General features: G+C 31.7%; 1 protein-coding gene across 1 annotated transcript in view; it reads right to left on the bottom strand.

The window, feature by feature from the left end:
- Positions 1–20847, bottom strand: part of LOC144974128 (RYamide receptor-like) — a 21306-nt gene extending 459 nt beyond the window's left edge. The window contains exons 1-5 of the mRNA XM_078917028.1: positions 20667–20847; positions 16744–17497; positions 5820–6070; positions 3053–3200; positions 1–126 (exon numbers count right to left, since the gene is read on the bottom strand). The exon at positions 1–126 is cut by the window's left edge and continues 459 nt beyond it. Of these exons, the coding sequence (XP_078773154.1) occupies positions 1–126; positions 3053–3200; positions 5820–6070; positions 16744–17235 (1017 nt within the window). The 5' untranslated portion in view covers positions 17236–17497; positions 20667–20847. The remainder of the gene's footprint in view (positions 127–3052; positions 3201–5819; positions 6071–16743; positions 17498–20666) is intronic.
- Positions 20848–22654: the final 1807 nt, after the last annotated feature.

The following is a 22654-nucleotide window of genomic DNA, read 5'->3' as shown; positions in this document are numbered from 1 at the left end:
CCATACACTGTGCATGTGAGGTATGCTCCACATTTCAATGTTAATGTCCCCGATCAAAGTGATGACGTGCAGAGGTAGCCAGCAAATGGCGTAGATCACAACACAAATGATGATCATTTTCAGAAGCTGTAGTAAAAAAAACAAAACAACAACAATGAATGTTATTATTATTATTATTACTATTATTATTATTATTATTATTATTATTATTATTATTATTATTATTATTATTATTATTATTATTATTATTATTATCATTATTATTATTATCAAGATCTATTATTATTATTATTACTATTATTATTATTATTATTACTATTATTATTATTATTATTATTATTATTATTATTTGTATTATTATTATTATTATTATTATTATTATTATTATTATTATTATTATTATATTATTATTATTATTATTATTGATATTATTATTATTATTATTATTATTATTATTATTATTATTATTATTATTATTATTATTACTATTATCATCATCATTATCGCCTCATAACATTGTTTTATTGCCGTGATAAGAAAGATGCCAAAAAAGACATTTCAAAAACGATAAATAATAAGAAACGTCTAGTTTCCGACACTTTAAATAACGACGTTCACAGCTCTGAAATGACCAGTTAAACATATCTGATTTTCATTTTTTTTTCTATTTTTAGCACATCAAATATCACGACAAAATACACAGTTAAAACTGTGGGTCACCTTTCAAATTAGATATCATTCCGACAACACTAACATGATCCTTTTATACTCAGCACTAACGGGCCAAGACCAAAGAGATGCTTTTGTTCTAAATCAAATCGATGCAACGTTGGCAACGGTATCCAAGCATATTTACTTTAAATGAAATGTTACACGAAGTGTCAATCGAATAAAACAATATTATCGACCGCCAAAGGTTCATTTCGATAATATCAAATTCAACAATCGATGGGCAGAAATTGTTTTAATATTATAAGACAATGTAACAATGTCTGGTTGTTACCGTAACACCTCTCATTGCTACAACAGCGCAACCAACTCCACAAACAACACCACCAACATTTACGCATGTACATGTAAATAAACAGAAAGTAAATTTTATGTTTGTTTGAATTCATTACAACGATATGTTTGATGTTTATTCATAACAACATGAACGCCTTTTTTTATTTATCAGACTAGATACCCGTATCAATGATGATAATGTATTATCAATGATGACACATTCGTCATTGTTTTCCTCTTTATTTTTATCAATAAATGTGTCCAATGAAAAATCACATTATCTAATATAGTTCCCAAACAATTATAAATCTATTGATTACGATAGTGCATGTGTTTATATAATTCCATATATCATTTCAAAAATATAGGTATATTATAATCTAAATGATAAATTAGAGAGCAGATAAATATCTGAAAAATATTGTATGAAACTAAACAGGCTGATATCAATCTTTATTTTATTATCTTAACTGTATAATTGCGTCAAATGGAGTTATGTCTTGGTGATTCATATGTTTAATTCAGAAAAGTGAGTGGAGCAGGCACTTATGTTGGTAACAACAAGATATGAAGTGAGTAGAAAAGTGCCAGAAGACAATAGAGAATAAAATATTTTTTTTTTCGCGGCGGTGGTGGGGTTTGAACCTGCGACCTTATTGGTACGACAACTCCGCCTGGCAGGTGAGAGCGTGGCTCTACCGTGTGAGCTATCCACGAACACAAAAATATTCGTTTCAAACCCAAAGTCATTTCTAGATCCCTCTCTCACCCACTTCTTGAGATCGCCGATTCGTTCGCCACCATCGCGAAGTAATTTTGACCAGCAGTTAAGCTTAATAGCCAATATTCGGGTTTGAAACGAATATTTTTGTGTTCGTGGATAGCTCACACGGTAGAGCCACGCTCTCACCTGCCAGGCGGAGTTGTCGTACCAATAAGGTCGCAGGTTCAAACCCCACCACCGCCGCGAAAAAATTTTTTATTCTCTATTGTCTTCTGGCACTTTTCTACTCACTTCATATCTTGTTGTTACCAACATAAGTGCCTGCTCCACTCACTTTTCTGAATTAAAAATTCACCCCATACACCGGAGCATACTCAATGTCTCAATCGTTTCTGTTATATGTTTGTGATGAGAATATTGGCTATTAAGCTTAACTGCTGGTCAAAATTACTTCGCGATGGTGGCGAACGAATCGGCGATCTCAAGAAGTGGGTGAGAGAGGGATCTAGAAATGACTTTGGGTTTGAAACGAATATTTTTGTGTTCGTGGATAGCTCACACGGTAGAGCCACGCTCTCACCTGCCAGGCGGAGTTGTCGTACCAATAAGGTCGCAGGTTCAAACCCCACCACCGCCGCGAAAAAAAAAATTATTCTCTATTGTCTTCTGGCACTTTTCTACTCACTTCATATCTTGGTGATTCATATGTTGAAAAATGAATTTATAGTCAAATCTATGGCTAAATGGTTAGGTCTATATCGACGTGCACTAATTTGTAGGTCTGATAATACACTTTTGGGCTCATTGTAATGGAAATCTTTAAAAATGACGCAAGATATTGTCCATTACAACAATGACAAACTAGGCCCAGAAGTGGGTACCGGATGTCAGATCTGCATATTTGTGCACGTCGGTTTATATGCTTAAAGAAATACAATTCATGGTCTTCAAGACAAAAACTAAAATATCACATTTCTAGCTCTTGTTAATATAGATTAAATATCACTTTTAGACATCTGATTTACACGCAGTTTTGAAACCAATAGGTCGTAATTGATGATTTTCTGGCTCAAGTGTTATGCTTTTAAAAGAAAAAAATCAATTTCGTTTCTAAACTTTAACTTTCACTTTGATCATTTCGAACCCATTTAGATATTTGCCATCTGGTTCAATCTTACCACACATCTGAATGAGATAATATAATATTTGCTAATTCAATTTTTTCTTCTTTTTATTGATTTTGTTTAAATTTTTAAAAATTATGTTATGTTTTTTTGCCAATTATCAGAAATAAACTATATTCGGCCTTGAACTTGAACCTACTCGTCTTTTGGAGGCAGCCAGTCGTTGATCTCTATCCTGCTCCGCCTCCCCAGGTGGTTTCTTGATCCAAACAATGAATCCGATATGGACATTGGTTACCGTGATCACCGCCAGTGGTAAGAAATATTGTAGAACCATGATTGCAACGCTGGAAATAAATAAATTTAAATAATAATATATTATGTTTACTTTGTTGGAAAATATTCTGCATCGTAACATTCTGGGGAATCAGGTTTCAGATAGTTTAGTTGTAAGATCACAAAAATTCATAAGTTATGTGAAATAAACCTTGGGTTCCATATAGAATGCTAAATATGAAGAATTGGGAATTGCATTGAGCATTGATCTCCAGCTATGTATTATGTAAATGTTCATATTAAGTTTATGTATTTGACAATTTAAAAAATCGACTTCGTCTGATTAGTATTATATAAACACAAGGATATGATTGTTGAACGTTTATCATTCTCTATCAGAACAGATGGAATAATTAACATTATATTGAGAATCTAGTCCTGCTACTCCGTTGGTGCAACGCTTTATAATTCATGCATTACTAGAACTGTCGTTTGATATTTTAATCAGGAAAAGTGATGAAAACTAGATTATTTTGACATTATATCTATACTTTTTGGAAATATACAATATTATCTGTCTGTTTGCACACACATTGCCAAATAAAAGTCGGAAAAACCGATAACACAGTTCCTTCAGTAAACATATTTTTTTATGACAGAGATTCAAAACAAGACTCATACTCATAATTTCAATTGCCGGGTATTTGTATCAATAGACATAGAGACGTGTTCTGATCCAGGAGAATACCAGTAATTATATTTCTTGTTTATCACTTCACTTCGGCATATGTGCACTAACCATAGAGAGCTCCAGTCACCGGTATGAGCAGGGATGATGTGTTGTTCCAGGAACGTGATCGTCAATTTAATTCATTAGCTTCAGCGGCAGATCCACCACTAAGTATAATTAAGTGGTTTCACTTAATGCCATGCAAGGTCATTAGACTGAACATCTAAATTTATGCCAAGCTTCATCCTATCTATTTTATTCGTTCAATCTATCTATCTATCTATCTATCTATCTATCTATCTATCTATCTATCTATCTATCTATCTATCTATCTATCTATCTATCTATCTATCTATCTATCTATCTATCTATCTATATATATATCTATCTATCTATCTATCTATCTATCTATCTATCTATCTATCTATCTATCTATCTATCTATCTATCTGTCTATCTATCTGCATTTCGATCTATATATCTATCTATCCATTTAACCCAATCTATTTTATATATATATAATATATATATATATATATATATATATATATATATATAATCTACCTATATATCTAATTATCATTATAACACACTATTCCTTCCATTGCATAGCATAGCAATACGAGATGAGATCAGACTCTAGAACGGGAAAGCCGGCCATTGAGATGATGACTTTAATAGCGAGTGAAGGCTGTGTTCAGGTTATTTCTTTAAAGGGTTATCTTAATCTAGCCCCGCGGTTTTATGCAGTTTAAAAATGAAAAATTTCATCAAGATAAGGTGAATATGCATGCAAACAGAGTAAAATGTTCAATACACTATGCAGATTACTCCTCCTAAAAATTCCAAGAATGTCCAATGAGAAAATTGAAAGATAAACTTAAAATTCGACCTGTGTATATATTCAAAGTTTTAAAAAGTGACATGAGCGTTACGCATGGATACATCGATGCATATATTATATAATAATTCAGGACACATGATAAGTAAGGGCTTTGAATTTATTTTTTTAATGGCATGAAAGCACAAGGGTAACAAATGTATCATTCTGTTTGGGTTAGCGGCTTGCTAATTAGAATTATGCTTTGATTTATTTCTACCAATTTGAAATATCCTTTGGTTTACTTCTACTTCATATTCACAAAGTGTAGCTCGGTGTCAGCTCTGCAGTAAAGTGTTCAGCTACTTGCTAATCGAAGAACAATAAAAATTGTATTGCCTTTGCAGCAGACCCTCAGTCGACTGCGCATGAGCAGTGTAAGAATGAAATAATCATTCCCTTGTTCCAAACGAGCAGCGAAGAGTTGGTATCGACGTGCATATATTTGCAGGTCTGATAACCGGACGCAATTATGACGCAATTACATTGTTGTAATGGACACTTTTTTGCGTTGGTTTTTGAGTATTTCCATTACAACAATGAGCCCATTAACCATTTTGGTTGACAGATCTACAAATATGTACACGTTGGTTGGTATCAATCAAATAACTCTTAACCTATACAATATCACAATATCATATGCCCATTCCTAAAACATATATCAATTCTAGCAGTATGAATATGCCCATTTACTTGGTTGGGGCAGTACAAAAAGTCATTATCAAAGTAAACAATGACAGTAGTAGCAAAACTAGGCGAGCTACACAGGTATTACTATCGATGATATGCGTGTTAGAAAAAAAATGACCTGCTCTACCCGCTTGATCATTCTAACTAATACACAGGACAATAACGGCAATGTGTAATCTCATACTTTTATAGTCTTATTGAGACAATCCAATGAAAACTTATAACCAAACAGCCTGTTTAGAAACAGTAACAAACAGCAGAGAGCGAGACCATTCATTCTATTGTTTGTAAACAACCAGCTTTGTTTGTCCGAGCGGCCACGACGGTGTGTCAGACATCCGGTGTATTAGTTGGACAAAAAAATGTACTGATAATTCTAATAACAACCTACCTGTATATCGGTTTGTGACTTGGATCTTCAAAAACTTCCAAACAAAGTCCACCAGTAGAGTTCTCTAGGTATTTGACAACTGACGTGGTCGCTGTTGGCAATGATATCAGCAAGGATGCCATCCAAATGAGGCACATGATGACAGCAAAAGCGTTTTTGGACATCTTGTGCTTCAATGGCCGAATGATAGCCAGGTATCTGTCTATGCACATTGCAACTAACGTAAATGCACTGAGGAAAACAGCGACAACCTGTTGAAGGAAAAGAAAAATCATTGTTTAATAATTGTTGAAAATAAGCCCAGAGGGAAGATTATTCTGTACTCACTATGATGAGAGAAACAACATTGTAGAAATTTATCATAATTATACTTGAAATATATAATGAATAGCTCCTTTTATCAAAAACTTGGAGCACTATTATTTCATGGTTTATTATATATATATATATATATATATATATATATATTATATATAATATATATATATATATATATATATATATATATATATGGGGCAGAGTTGGGCAGTGGTATGGTCCGAGATTCCGACTATTGCACTGCGGCCATGCTATGAAAAAACCTGCCCCTAAGGACAAAGTGGAGATGTATGAAGGGAATCTTAGTACTTATTTTTAAACAAGCGCCTCAAACAAAGTAATCCAGAAAGATTGTAATAGATACAGGAAATACTTTCCTCTTTTACATGTATTGAAATACATGTCTGAAAAAATGTAATATTATATATAATACCACACCGATTGATGACGTAGTACACAAAGTGATATCTGAGCCGTGACCTCACGAAGAACTGTTAGTAGCCTGAAATCAGCACTGAATAAGGCAGCTGACAAATATTTCAAAACTCTACTGTTACCATTAGCCAATTTATAACAAACCATGGCACATTTCACCATTTTTTGGGGTTAAATTTCATAATCATCACCAAATAGAAAACATCGCAGATTAAGGGTAAACAAAGGAAATGTATGAAATGAAGAAATGTGTTATATGAATAAGGTCTGAGATCACTATGAAATGATAGTCAATATCTATACCGTTTACTACTTTTAAGTATCGTCTTGTAAATAAAATTAACCACAGTGACGCGAATCAATCATAATGTTTTACCTCCTCCTTATCAACTATTGTGAAATTGTCACAGTCAATACAATACAACCAATACTGTGCTCATTCTAATTTCATTTGTACATCATAGAATTTGAAGATATATTTTTATTAATGTTCAAAGAACTAACGTTGTAGAGCTTGTTTTACTTAATAAAAGTATGTATAGCATGAACTTATCCTTATTGAGTTCACATAATATGTTGGATGGCTGTGACATTTTGGGAAAAATCCGGAAAATCATCGGTAAGAAGAGAGTTACTTTATTTTTTCTTTAAAAAATCAATATGATAATTAAAGCTATCTGAATAAGGCCGTTAAGTTACATTCAATCAATTCCGTCCCCTTTATGACTTCTCACATTTTCCTTTCTGAAATGATGTTATATATTTATAACCGTCTAGTTATTACTCTAACACAACATAATGAACTCTAACTTAGCGTTTGGATCTCTGAAAAACGAAATTACCAATAAAGGTTATATTATATCGCCTATTAACAATATAGGATTCATTTAGATTAAAGATCTATATAATAGAGAGAAATTGAACCCACAGGTAAAAAATCACCGATGTTGAAAATTGAATAAGGTTTTTAATTTAATTTTTTTCTCTGAAGTTTGTAATGAATTAAAGGCACGCATTTTATTCCAGGTGTGGCATGATAAGTGTAGCAGCTGCCATTGCATGTTGAGATATTATATTATCAAGATCTATTATTATTATTATTATTATTAATATTATTATTATTATTATTATTATTATTATTATTATTATTATTATTATTATTATTATTATTATTATTATTATTATTATTATTATTATTATTATTATTATTATTATCATCATCATCATCATCATCACCATCATCATCATCATCATCATCATCATCATCACCATCATCATCATCATCATCATCATCATCATAATCGCCATCATTATTACCATTATTTTAACAACAAGGTTTTTTGTGGGTTTTTTTTTTCCATTGAAAAACAGCTTTTATTAAAGTCGAATTTCTTTTTGCCTGCATAATTCACTCTGTTCACTCTAGTGAATTTGAATACGTTTTTAGAAAAACCATGCAATTAGGTAATCGATTGTTCTCATATAGTTTAGATATCTTTATGATTACTGGATTACCTTTTGTTATTTCATCCTGTATATTATCGGCGTATTTATTTTGCACGGACCGATATATACATATATATATATATATATATATATATATATATATATATATATATATATATATATATATAGTATATATATATATATATATATATATATATATATATATATAATATTATGAGTGTGTGTGTGTTTGTGTGTGTGTGTGTGTGTGTGTGTGGCTTTTAACTGAGGCAGAAAGTTGTGGTTATCTAAATAGGCCCTTCAGCTGCTGCTGTTGACGTTGTTGCTGCTGATACTAATGGTGATGATCATATTATCATTATTATTATTATTATTATTATTATTATTATTATTATTATTATTATTATTATTATTATTATTATTATACGGGTGTTGGTGATAGTTATACTGATATAAAATAACTAATCATCATAATACGATGATAGTAATTATAACAAAAATGACAATAACAGAACACTGATGATGATGGTGATGATGATGATGATGATGATGATGATGATGATGATGATGATGATGATGAGGAGGATGGCAATGATGATGATGATGATGATGATGATGATGATGATGATGATGATGATGATGATGATGATGATCATGATGATAATAATAATAATATTGTATTTATGATTAACCATGAGAAAAACAGTATTATGAAGGGGAAACCTTATTTTACAGACTCATGGTAAACAAAAGACTAATAACTAATTCCTCAGAAAAACCAGAGCCGATAGTTAAGTACCCATTCGTTCTTAGAGATAAGCGTCTTGAAATTTCTAATATATTAATTTTTGTTAATACTTTTTTTGCTTATGTCTCACACAAAGCAGTCATAATAGATAGATAGTATGCGCTTGGCTAAGAAGCTCACAATATTGCCTTAGGGAAATAAAACGGACCAAAACACAAGACTATGTATAACCCTTAAGTCTGGTTAATACAGTTTAGTGAGAATTACTCATAAACGCGGATGGCAAAATACAACAACAAAGACCGGAGTGCCCTCAACTTCAACCTATCTATTCAAATTAACCAGCAATATGAGTTTGGTTTTGAGAGTACCCAGTGGCATATTGATATGCATGATTAACTGTTATCATTTAATCAGTAATCGGTGTAATAATTATGAGTAATAAGTCATTAGGTTTACCAGAAATTACGAGGTTTTGGAAATGCGTTTACTATGGATTCAGTTGACATTCCGTTTTTGCATTTATATTGTTTAATTTGGAAACAGCTAAAATACTTATGTCTTTAGGGAATGAGATACGCGGAAGAGTAGCGTCCCTTGATTGGACGTCACCCATAGTCCGTGACGTCACCGGCGGAAAAGTTATTAGAGAGAGAACGTCATGTTGGTTGTGCGCATGCGTCTCTCGTCTCTTCCGCGAGGACGAGAGACGCATGCGCACAACTAACATGACGTTCTCTCTCTAATAACGTTTCGGCCGGTGACGTCACAGACCATGGGTGACGTCCAATCAAGGGACGCTACTCTTCCTCTAATCTCATTCCCTATCTATTTGATTCTCTGTCCATTGGTTGCCTACGACGTGTACATATATCGAGGTCTGACATCTGAACCAAATTATGGACCTAGTTAAATATTGTTATCATGAATGATATCATTTTTTTTGAGATTTCCATAACAAGAATGAATTGGGTTATCAGACCTGCAAATAACGACACGTTGGTCGCCAACAATAGACGGATATTCAACATTGCTGGATCGACCAAAGTTAAATATAAGGCATTATTTATCTATCAATCTATGAATTCATTTATCCATCTCTCTAGTCATATATTAATCTATATCACGAATTAATTCTGTAATTCTACCAAACAATATGTCTGTAACTTCTAGGAAATGTTCGCAAAATCCCACTCTTCTAGAACTTTAATCAACGATAGAAATGGGTTAAATAAGAGAGAAAGGGGGTGGTATATTTATGTTGGAATTTCCCCTAGGATAAAGATCACCCAGACCATAGCATTTTTACACCTAGTATTACTAAATGTCAATAACTTTATTATCCGAAACAGAATTACCATGATATAATTCCTCTCTTCTTTATTGTCAAGGAATGGGGTATAAGGGTGGTCCTCATTTACAAAATCAATACTAGATATTGTTGCTGTGGCACTTCTGTTATTATTATTATTATTGTTATTATTATTATTATTATTATTATTATTATTATTATTATTATTATTATTATTATTATTATTATTATTATTATTATTATTATTATTATTATTATTATTGTTCTTGTAAGTATTGGTGGTATTACAGTTGTTGTATTTTTGTGATTATTAATGGTATCGTTTTATTATTTGGTTCCTTTTACCTTTTTTTCTCACTTTCATGTACGTTGACATCAAATTGTATGGATTATTGGAGAAGGCCTAAGATTAAATCAACGTTATCTATCTATCTATCCATCCATCTATCTATCTATCTATCTATCTATCTATCTATCTATCTATCTATCTATCTATCTATCTATCTATCTGTCTATCTATCTATCTATCTAACTATCTATCTATTTATATATATGTCTGTCTAACTATCAATTTAACTATTTGTCTATTCACTTTTATCTCTATTGATCGAACTATCTATCTGTCTCTCTATCTTCAAAGGTATAAAACAACCACCATGAAATGAAAATGTCCAACTTCATTAGTAAAGGAATGGTAAATTAACAAAATATGAAAAGTTTTACTTTTTACTTCTACAGCTCTGTTTTCATGCTTAATACAATTTCAGGAGGTGCATCTATAACATTAACATATACATCATTCAATCCATCTTTCTATCTATCTATCTATCTATCTATCTATCTATCTATATATCTATCTATCTATCTATCTATCTATCTATCTATCTATCTATCTATCTATCTGTCTATCTATCTATCTATCTATCTATCTATCTATCTATCTATCTATCTATCCATCTATTTATTTATCCCATAATCCTTCAGTCTACCTATTTGTCTCATCGCCGCCATCCATTTAATATCATTACGTCATAGTTTTCATGTTTCTTCCTCTAATGGGATTGAGTGTTAAAAGGGTGTCCAACCAACCCTCGGCCCAACACCATGTGGTATGTTCCATAACGAGTTCGTTATAAATGCTGCTTTTGTGTTGTGAAGGGAACGACCAAGTTAGATCTTGAGGAAATTTTTCGTGACATTTTCCAACCGCAGCAAAATGAGGTAAGATCTTCAGAGGTATTAGGCTTGGTCTGACATTATTTAGTATTTAGCTCTTGCGTCTGTCCTTTCATCAAACCCTAATAGCTATTCCCACTATAATGGTTTCCAATAACAGTGTGATAAAGGGCAACACTGCAGCAATGCAGCCATAAAAGACAGTGGACACAGCTTCACATGAACCCGAAATTGGACATAAACCAGCTTTACATATTTTTTTTTTCCAATTACGGGTTTGAGAGCCAAATGTTATGTGTTCTTCATCATTATTGTAATGAAGAATTGCTTTGTTTTGAATGTTTGTTTGTGTGTGTTTTTTGTTGTTGTTTTTTTGGGTTGTTTTTTTTTTTTTTGTTTCTTTTTTTTTTTTTCTTTTTTTAGTTATGACACTCTATTTCGGACACGTTGGTCTTTGGCTAGGGTTTAGCTTTTAGTGAGAGGCTAAGTTGAGACCTTGGATAAGGCTTTTTAATCAGAATATCCCACCGCACGAAGGTGTATGATAAGTAGCATGCCGTTAACAGCGTTGCTTTGGTCCAAAAATATTATCGTTATCGGAATTATATATATGCAAATATTGTGCATGTCTGATAACTTATAGTTCTTATGGGCTCATTGTTCTAATGGTAATATTATAGCAAGGCCACATTTGCCGTTGACTATCAGACCTGCTAATATTTACACGTAGCTTGGGACCCGTTGAAAAGGGCTTTGATCACATTCATATACATGTTCAGGCTTTTTTTCGTCTTTTTTTTTCTTTTCTTGTCTTTTGTCTTTTTGTTTTTGTTTGTGATCTTGATAATGTTTCTGAAGCTCTGCAGCTGTGTCAAAACTAAAAGAAAACACATAATAGGAAGATAATAAGATTTTACGTCAATGTCATTGAGGTGTGAATGCTAGATTGTAAACAAAAGAGTGGAAACCCTCAGGTTTTTCATAGGGAAATCACAAGACCATATTTACACCTACCTTCATTATTTACGATTTTTTAAACATGATTAGCACCATCTTTATCTGTTTCTTGTTTGCTGGAGATAACTAACATCTTGGATTGATTCCAAGCGCGAGAATTAGATATATTATGATATATTTAGAGCGTTGTCTCTCAGTGCCCTAATGATCATTTGTAATTAATATCGGCTGAGATGGGTATTTTTCTTGGAATAATGGAGGGTTATGTAAACGGTCTGAAAATAAATGAAAAATATTTTTCTTATTGAGATGTCATTAACCCTCTCCTTACCACCTGCAGCAAAATCGTCACATTTGCTACGATACAATTTACATTTTTCTTATTCAGATTTATTTTGTACATCATAAACTTTGAAGAATGGTCTTAATCTTATTAATAAGAACATAACGTTGTTTTGTAGAGAGATTTTTTGAGTTTTTCTGCTGGGTAAGTCTGTCATTTTGGGAAAATACTGAAAATGATCGGTAAGGAGAGAGTTAATATCATTCCCTTATCTTTTCCCTTTTATCCTTTTAAGGTAATAGGCTAATAGATTCTCAATCATTACTAAAAGTGAAGTCGAATTTATTTCGTTAAATCGTGAATTCCGATAAATTGAATAATTATGAGGAATTCGTGATTAATCGTAGCAATTATAAAATATGTATATACAAATATATGCGTATGTTGAGCAAAAAGGCTTTGTCATCAACAAAGTAAATGTATAACTAAGATACCTTTTTTATGTATGACTAGTTAAGAAATGTTCATTCAAAAAATGTATTACCGTGAGAATCAATTGACAGATAGATTTTCGATAACTAACACAAGTTAAAGCATTGCAGCATTGAAAGGATATAGCCACTTCTAAAGGCATGGGTACAAAATATGTTCGAGTGAGAGAGTAAACCGGTTTTATTTGTAAAATGAATAATCAATTAATTGCAGATTGATGTTGGACAATTCATTTCCTTTTGCGTTTTTGATTTACGTAATCGAAAATATTTAGAATATAATGTTTGTATATTATGAGATATGAGCGTGAATCTCATAGAGTGCTCGACAGTTTTAGCGCCGAATAATTGTAATGCTCTCACTTCTTTTGTATTGTAGCCTATTTGGATGCATTGTTGTTTTTTTTTAAGGTGTGAAATCAAGCATTTACTACATTTGCAGAATTCAATTCTATAAAATAGAGGGTGGCTTTTATCTTTTCAATCAAATAATACAGAGTTTGTTTGATATCATTTCAACATTTTAAACTGCATGGGTACATTTGCTTGCATTTGCTATTATTTGTCATGGTCAAGAACTTAAGAGTGCATATTTGAACCATAAAGCGATTTTTGAAATAAACTTTGAATAAATTTATATTTTCCATTCTTTAGGGTCATAAAATGTCGAGCTCTCTGTAATCGAGTTTCTATATCGACGTGGCAAAACATTAATAAAAAGATGATAGAAGTACTACATTGTAAAATCACCCATGGCACCGTAACAATTTATCCCATTTATTATTATTATTATTATTATTTATTATTATTATTATTATTATTATTATTATTATTATTATATTATTATTATTATTATTATTTATTATTATTATTATTATTATTATTATTATTATATTATTATTATTATTATTATTATTATTATTATTATTATTATATTATTATTATTATTGTCATTATTATGTCATTATTATTATTATTATTATTTTTATTATTATTATTATTATTATTATTATTATTATTATTATTTATTATTATTTACTCTCACCCAGGTGTGAGAGTTTGGCTACGATGAGGGTCATTTAAATCGATCGATACTGAAAGGACGAGTGTTCTGGCCAAATTTTTAAATACGTGTCCTTCCAGGGTACGGCACTTTACTGGTTAAGAGAAGAGCTTTCCACCAAGAATTGATGGGTCATAGAAAGAGAATCAATACGGCAATTAAACATGGATTTTAACATCACACGCATATAGTTTCTTTGATTAAAAATGTAGCACAACGGAAAATAATCAACAATTTCATTTTCATAATATATAAGGTCAACAGGTTCACCTATCGATTAGTTGTGATCAAACGATTCAAAACGATATTATATCGGACTGAACCAGATGCTTAAAACAGAGAAATTCAAACACAAAACAGAGTTTTAAGCTAACACCATTTTGTGGGGGAAAACTATACAACCTACTACACCTCTGATGTAATACTAAACACTGACAACTCCACTCCTCTCTTCATTTTCCTTCCTCTCTCTCTACGGCAGGCATTCATATAAATGTATTCATGATAACAATAAAATATTGTATCCATTATTTTTTAAAAATAGGGTTGGGGTAATCATTGTTCCGAACAGCCAATGTAAAATGGAATAGACAAATTTCCTTTTGGAATGAATAAAGAGAATTATATCTATTTATTTTATTTATTTATATTGAAAACATTTGCATAGCTTAATTCACAGGTTGTTATTTGATTAGGTAGGAATTGACAGTGCCTAGTAGAAATCCTTTACGATAGCCAAAGACGACTGACTACATATTATGTTTGAAAATGATTTTTTACTTTTTGATGGGATGGGTGTCTTTGATTGTGTGCTCTGTGGCCTTCGACCACCTAACTAAAATGGGTAATGAACCAGGCTAATACCTTTAATATTTCGAATTTTGTATGACATCCTGTCCACTAAGTATTAAAAGGGTTGCTGGTCCCAAAATTAGACTCACGTGATTAAAAATAAATGGTAATCATGCATTTTGCCTCACAGTTAAAAGGAGGAGGGGGGGGGGATTTTCTCTCTCTCTCTCTCTCTCTCTCTCTCTCTCTCTTTCCCTCTCTTCTTCACCCTCTCTGTCTCACTCTTTATATCTCCTCCCCCCCCCCCGGCGCTCTCTCTCTATCTTTCTCTCTCCCTCTCTATTTTAATGACCCATCATCATTCCAATTAGTATTTTAAAGAGAAATGCACAAGAGTGACCCATCGCCTCTGAACGTATTTCATCGGAATTTTTTATTCTGAAATTTGAGTTTGTGTCCAAACATTAGGAGAAAAAAATATGGAAATAAAAAGCGGAAATCTATTATCTATTTCATATTTGTCGTAATTTTGACTTAAACTAAATCTTTTTTATTAAAAAACGTGAGCTTTAAATAGCTCAAAGAGTTTTACAAAGAGTATTTTTCTACACAACAGCAACATTTAACATGTAGGACGAGACATGACGCCTGGTATGCGATAATACATATATTTTCAACAGAGACAGGTACAACCTGGTACTCATTTTATACCTGAGTACGGTGAGAGAATGCTAGTAAAAGCCTTTTCTAAGGACTCAACAATGCATCGCTCAATCATTCCGCCAGACATGATACCGATAAGGGGGTCACATCATTTATATTTTCTTATCATGCTACATAATATGCACCACACAAAGCTTAATTCCATCACTAGGACATAGTATCTAACCGAACTTCTATTCTCTCTCTCTCTCTCTCTCTCTCTCTCTCTCTCTCTCTTCATATTCTTATATATATATATATATATATATATATATATATATATATATATATATACATTCTTATATAATTTTAACAGCTTGCTGACTTTCTGTTGTCATCACACTGCTTTTCCGTTCTAGTTTGGCTGGCATCAAACATTGGATTGATTATTTTGACACTAAACGGCTATTGGTCTAGTGGTATGACACTCGCTTTCGGACCGGAAGGTCCTGGATTCGAGCCTCGCTCGGAGCATAGTTGAGCCCTTGGAATAGGGTCTTTACTCAATTTCTCTCACCGTACTCAGGTGTAAAATGAGTACCTGGCCGTTAACAGCGTTGCCTCTCTCCGAAAAAAATTGTAATATCGCCTAACAAACGTCATGTCCCGTCCTACACGTTGTGTTGTAAAGCGCTTTGAGCACGAATAGTGGATTTTGTGCTTTATAAATGAACGATATTGTTGTCGTCCATTTCAAGACTATTCAATTTCAAAAAGCCCCAGCTAATACTGATCCCTCAGAGTGGTTCTATAGCACAATTTTTAGAATTGTTCATGTTATTTTATTTTTATTCTTTCCACCTTTGATTAGCACTATTTCATGGTTTTCCGGACCTAATTCGCCCTCCTGTACGATCTAATCAGCTGATGGCTATATCATGGATTGTGTTCTAATACTGTAGCATGTATGCATACTTGAAAGTATACAATGCAATCAATAAAAATTATTAGAATGAATGTTAAAAATGAAACCGATTTGAAATAAAAACAAAGAAATGCAAGGTAAAAACAATTCGCCACGGATGTTGTTTACAAACATTATGATATTCTGAAATACTTAAAGTGCAGATTCTTAACTCGTGTTTCTATCTTTTTAACTAAAATGTATCTTTTAATTTTTAATTTTTTTATGCTTTAAAACAGGTATTAAGAGAGATTTACTTTGGTACATGTAACTTACCTGAACGTAGGTAATAAATGGACACATCCATTCAGCATATGGCCAGTACATTAATATGACGTTGGCCACAAAAGAGAAGGGGTTACAAACAAGCGCCTTGAGAATGTCACCAACAGCAAGGTTCAATAGAAACAGGTTTGTTACCGACCAGATCTTTTGTCGCACGACTATGATATAGGCAAATAGAATATTTCCACCAACTGCCACCACAATGATAAGAACGTACATGAATACTATGAATATTTGTGCATACAAAGACTGAGTGATGAGGTAGTTGGTATTTTCACTTATGTTTTGCTGCACTTTTTTCTCTGCGTCTTCGATGGCAATGTAAGAAATACGGAAGTTTTCTTTGTTACTGCTATCCATTACGTTTGAAGAATGGCCGTTGTATGATTCCGATTGCATGAGACTTTTGTTTATCGTAGTCACTGCTGAATATGTAAGAGATGAATTCAGAATTATCATCTCGTCAATGCGAGATGACTCCATTTTGCGAAGGGACAAAAGTCGAATGCTATTTCAAATGAAAGAAAATGATGATGATGATGAAAGAAATCAAACACTTATGTCTTATTGGTATTTAAGGTACAACATGTAGATAGGACTTTTCAATAGGAATATTATTTTTTGCGTCGGTTGAGAGTATCGTACCCAAATACTGAATATGTAGAGAAAATAGTAATCAGCTTTGCAATAGTCCATTCCTTGTACTTAATTCGTTCATGGTCAGCCTTTCTGCAGGTCTTGATTACTGGTAGGAAGAGGATAAACAAAATAACGTTAACTGGATTTGGCAAAGATGTATATATATATATATATATATATATATATATATATATATATATATATAGATAGATAGATAGATAGATAGATAGATAGATAGATAGATAGATACATAGATAGGTGGGCAGATAGATAGAGAGACTGAATTTTGACAGAGAATAATCAAACAACTAAACGTAAAAAAAGACATTTATCTTGTTTGTATTATTTTCTTCACACTCTTCTATCTCTATCATTAAATATCGACAATTCATTACAACTAGGATGGATTATGTCACTTCCTATACTGGTCTTTTAGATTCATATGACATAATCTGTCTTTGGTGTTAGATCAGAGTTTAAAATGTCACTATCGTTATCCGTCTGTGACATTGTCTTGTTATTACGCTGCTGATCAGTTTTCCACAATAACACGACATTTGTATGTGGTTTTCATGTTCATAGAAATACTACTAATCCACTGAATACTGATACACGTCCAATCAAACAGTCTGGGGATAAAATATCTATACATATCGGAGGTTCGTTCTTTAACCGATGCCTGACCCGAGGACCCGAACTGGTATTATGTCGTGGTTTAGCTGTTACAAATGAATTGGTTGTCAAAAATATTATACATCTTTGATTGATTTTGACATTCATAAAGTGACAAAGATTAGAATCCCACATTTTTCGTCGTTTGATTTTGTAAAAATAATCTACTTTTAAGCATCTGATTGATCCTCTACAGAATAGGGTGAGGGTCATTTAAATCGATCGATATTTGAAGGACGAACGAGTTTTCTGGCCAAATTTTAAAACCTGTGTCTTTTCAGTGCACATCAGTTAACGGGCTAAATAGAAATATGACAAAACATATTAATTTAAGACTCGTGGTCTTGAATTGTTTTTATGCCGAAGTGCTCTCGATGCTAAGAATGTGAGTCTATAGTCAAAAATATCAAAATAATGTCACATCTATATTCATCTTTTCGGCAAAATGAAGTTTGAATAAATATTTAAAACTAGAATATAGTCTATATTTAAAAAAAAAAAAACCAAAATCGCTTGTCTGATTATAAAGATTTAAGATACACGTATTTTAATCTTACATCATCTGAATAGCATACCAGATCTAGATAACGTGTTTCTTATCATTGAATAGATTATGTATGTGAATAAAAATCGTGTTTGATGTAAATATATATCAAAAAGAGTACCTGATTATTTCTTTCCATATTTTAACAAATAAAAGTTATATTACAATCTTTTATATTTATAAAACTTTGAACTATATATTTAGAATTTGTTCGATACCTTAAAAAAAATTTAATAAAATCAATTTGGCAAAACATCTAAATATTCAGCAGATGCCAATATATTTTTTTTCGTTATGTCTTAATCATTCTTGATATTTAGCTAGTGTTAAATGAATTATAATAAAATATAGGACACGACGCCGATAATCGGTTATGGAAATGTGTTCTAAAAAAAATAAAATCAAAAGATATATTTGTTCAACCCCTTGAAAATCGTAGGTTTTTTTTTTTTTTGCACGAGATTATTTGAAATGAAATACCATAAAAAAATAATAAATATTTGAAATTTACAGAAAGTTCGTGTTCAGACGCGGGCCACAGGGTTAAAAAAAATCGTTGACATCATTGAGAAATAAATGTATACAGAATTATGAATCAGTTTCAAATGTCCGTTTTTTTTAAAAATCAGTGAGCATATTTTCACTTCAAAGTAGGTTTATGTTTGTTCATTTCGGGTTCTACGTTTGTTTAAATAATATATATTTATATTTTATTCTGATTTTTAAGGACTGTTTTTACTTTTATTTTCGTTATCTTTTGTCCCTATTAAAACAGAGAACTTTTCTTATCAAAGTAAAAAATGGAGCTTTTATATAGCACAATATCCAGTAAACGAGCTCAAAGAGATTTACAAGGGGTCCCTGGCCAACAGCAACATTTAACATATAGGACGGGACATGACACTTGTTAGGCGATATTCCATTTTTTTTTCGGACAAAGGGAAAGCTGTTAACGGCCAGGTACTCATTTTACACCTGAGTATGGCGAGAAAATTTTAGTAAAGAGCCCTTTTCAAGGACTCAACTATGCGCCGAGGGAGACACGAACCCAATACTTTCCGATCCGAAAGCGAGTCTCATACCACAAGACCACATAGCCGCATAGCCAAAGAAAGTCGATCACAGAATCAAGGTGCTTGACTTTTGCTGAGTTTAGAATTTTCACCCTCTTTTCCTTATTCCTTTGCATTTATGGTTACAAAAACCTCAAAATAAGTAGTAAATTTTTGATTTTTTTGTCGAAATATTAAGCATGAAGATTTATCAATATCTATTTCACTCTTGTCAGGGTAACAAATCGCTTTGTCTCCTTTATTATGACTGACGTAAGAAAAAAGTGTTGTGTTGTTTGTTTTTTTTTCTCGCAGTTTTAATCACAAGAATGAATTAATGACTCACATTGCCTATCTGGCATATGTCGTAATGACTTTGATGACGGAAAATGAGATTAAACTCATTATGATCAAATGGTATTTTTAAAGCGTAAAGTTAATTTCTGAGCACCCGAGTAATCCCTACATAATACTGTTTGGTCCGACGTGCACATGATTGCAGATCTGACAACAGAAACCAACTATAGATATTTTTAAAAGTAATGAGTTGATCCTATATTATAATCATTTTTAATTGTTACAAAAAGATATTTATCGCTCCCTTATTAATTTGAAAGTTCAGCACTTTTATTTTACGATTTTTGTTTTATACCTGCATATAGAAATATATATATAAATCATTAAAACAAAAACCATGAGATAATAGCGCTCAGCTTTTTTATAAAAGGAGCTATTTATGATGAGAGCGAATGCTCGAAACAATATTCTAACAGAAGTTGATCATACATATACTTGAATTATTATATATATATATATATATATATATATATATATATATATATATAATATATATATATATATATATATATATATATATATATTTATATATATATATATATATATATATATATATATATATATATATAAGTGTGTGTGTGTGTGTGTGTGTGTTTATATACACATACATTACATGAAATATTTATTTTTCACAACAATAGCTAACAAACCTTATGCCAGGTTTAAATCCGTATTGACTACTACACTACTTTACAACAAAGGTCTACTATACAATTCATTTACAGTAATGTAAAACAAACGATTAAACCTGTGATTACAAAAGGAACAAGCAAACATAAAAAGCACTGTTATCGTTTATAGAATGGCGAGGTCCGAGTCTCCACCACAACCGAATAGTCTGGTGGAATGGGTGAGCCTTATGACGCATGCATGTATCAGCGATGTGACGCTTTAGTCAACGGTTCACACAATACTGCTCACGCGCCAAGCCCTCTCCTCACAGACAGTGCTCTCGCGCGACAAAGTTGGCGTTAACGAAGGATTTTCGTTTTGTTTCAGAAAGCTCTTACGTTTTGCCACTGGCCCTGGCGGGTAGAGAATAGCTCTAGATAATGACCGGTGGCGGACATTTTACAAATATTGTATTAATTAATTATTCTTTTGATAAAGGGGATTGGCCACAAAATAATAGTAATGGTGACTAATTATTGTTTTTTTTTTGGGTGTTTTTTGTTGTTGTTGTAATTCCGTCTTAACTCCCTTATGTGTATTTGATACATAAATATTGACCTGAAGTTATCAAATCAACTTGTAAACAAATGCTATTTAAAACAAATTTGCTTATTGTCTGTAAGTTATAACGTTTTGCCAAATGACATTGATTCACGTTTGCATTGATTTAAGAATGGGAGTTACAATTTAACATATCCAAATGTAAAATCTTACACATATTGGTAAAACTAATCCCTTACAGATTTACTTCCGATTTTGATGCTTGTCTTCTTTTTTAAATAGAGTTATAATAATAATAATAATAATAATAATAATAATAATAATAATAATAATAATAATAATATAATAATAATAATAAATAATAATAATAATAATAATAATAACAATATTACTGTGAGAAGTCATGGCTTATGAGTTTCAATGTATCAAATGCACCGTTCTGACGATATCAAGCAAAAAACAAAAACACCTGTAAACTACGACTACCACCTTCATGCCCAAACATCAGATAAAGTCAAATCTTCTAGATATCTTGACTAAATATTACCCATAACCTCAAATGGAAATCACACATTGCAAATATAACATCAAAATAAGCGATTTTTAAACACGAAACCTGAGTGGCTGTGTCGTCAAAACTCAGACACTCGCCTACAAAACTATAGAAAGGCCCAATATACAAGCATAATATGGGATTCCTACACCGCAACAGATATCAACAAGATCAAAATGGTACAACATAGAGCTTCAAGGAGAATAACTAATAACATACTTACACAACAATAGCGTAACAAAACTCACAGAAAGCATAGGTCAGGAAAAAATGCAACATCGTCTCGAAAGAAACAAGATATGTACCTTCCCAAATATTGATACAAGCAGAACCAGCATTTAACTCATCGACTACATTAGACCAAAAATAAAACAACAAAAACAGACTAACAAGAGGACACGACAAGAAATTATCAATTCAAACATCAAGAACAGACACCCGCCTTCACTCTTTCTTTCCCTCTGTCGTTCATTTGTGGAAGAAACTGGCTCAGGAGTTGATAGAAACTAAACACAATACAACATTTGATAAGGTCTTGGAAGAGTGGAACAAATATCAAAAATGAATGATCACAGCGTGTATTATGTATAAGTTTGTGTGTTTGTGTGTGTGTGTGTTTGTGTGTGTTTACCGTCTGTGAGCTATAAATTTATAATTCAATCTATTAAATAACTAAACTATTAATTAAATCTTTAAATGATTTTACATCATTATTACCACCATTATAATTATCATTATTTTTATTATTATCATTATCATCATTATTATTATCATTATTATTATTATTATTATTATTATTATTATTATTATTATTATTATTATTATTATTATTATTATTATTATTATAGCTGTTATTAGTACTGTTATTATCATTATTATTTTCATTGTTTGCCTTGCTTTATTATTGATTTT

Source organism: Berghia stephanieae, chromosome 5 (assembly GCF_034508935.2).
Source record: "Berghia stephanieae isolate SIO BIC M18660-M18661 chromosome 5, UCSD_Bste_1.3, whole genome shotgun sequence".
NCBI classification, from domain to species: Eukaryota; Metazoa; Mollusca; class Gastropoda; order Nudibranchia; family Aeolidiidae; genus Berghia; species Berghia stephanieae.
The sequence above is the reverse complement of the archived record's forward strand: the minus strand, read 5'-3'. Positions and strand labels throughout refer to the sequence as shown.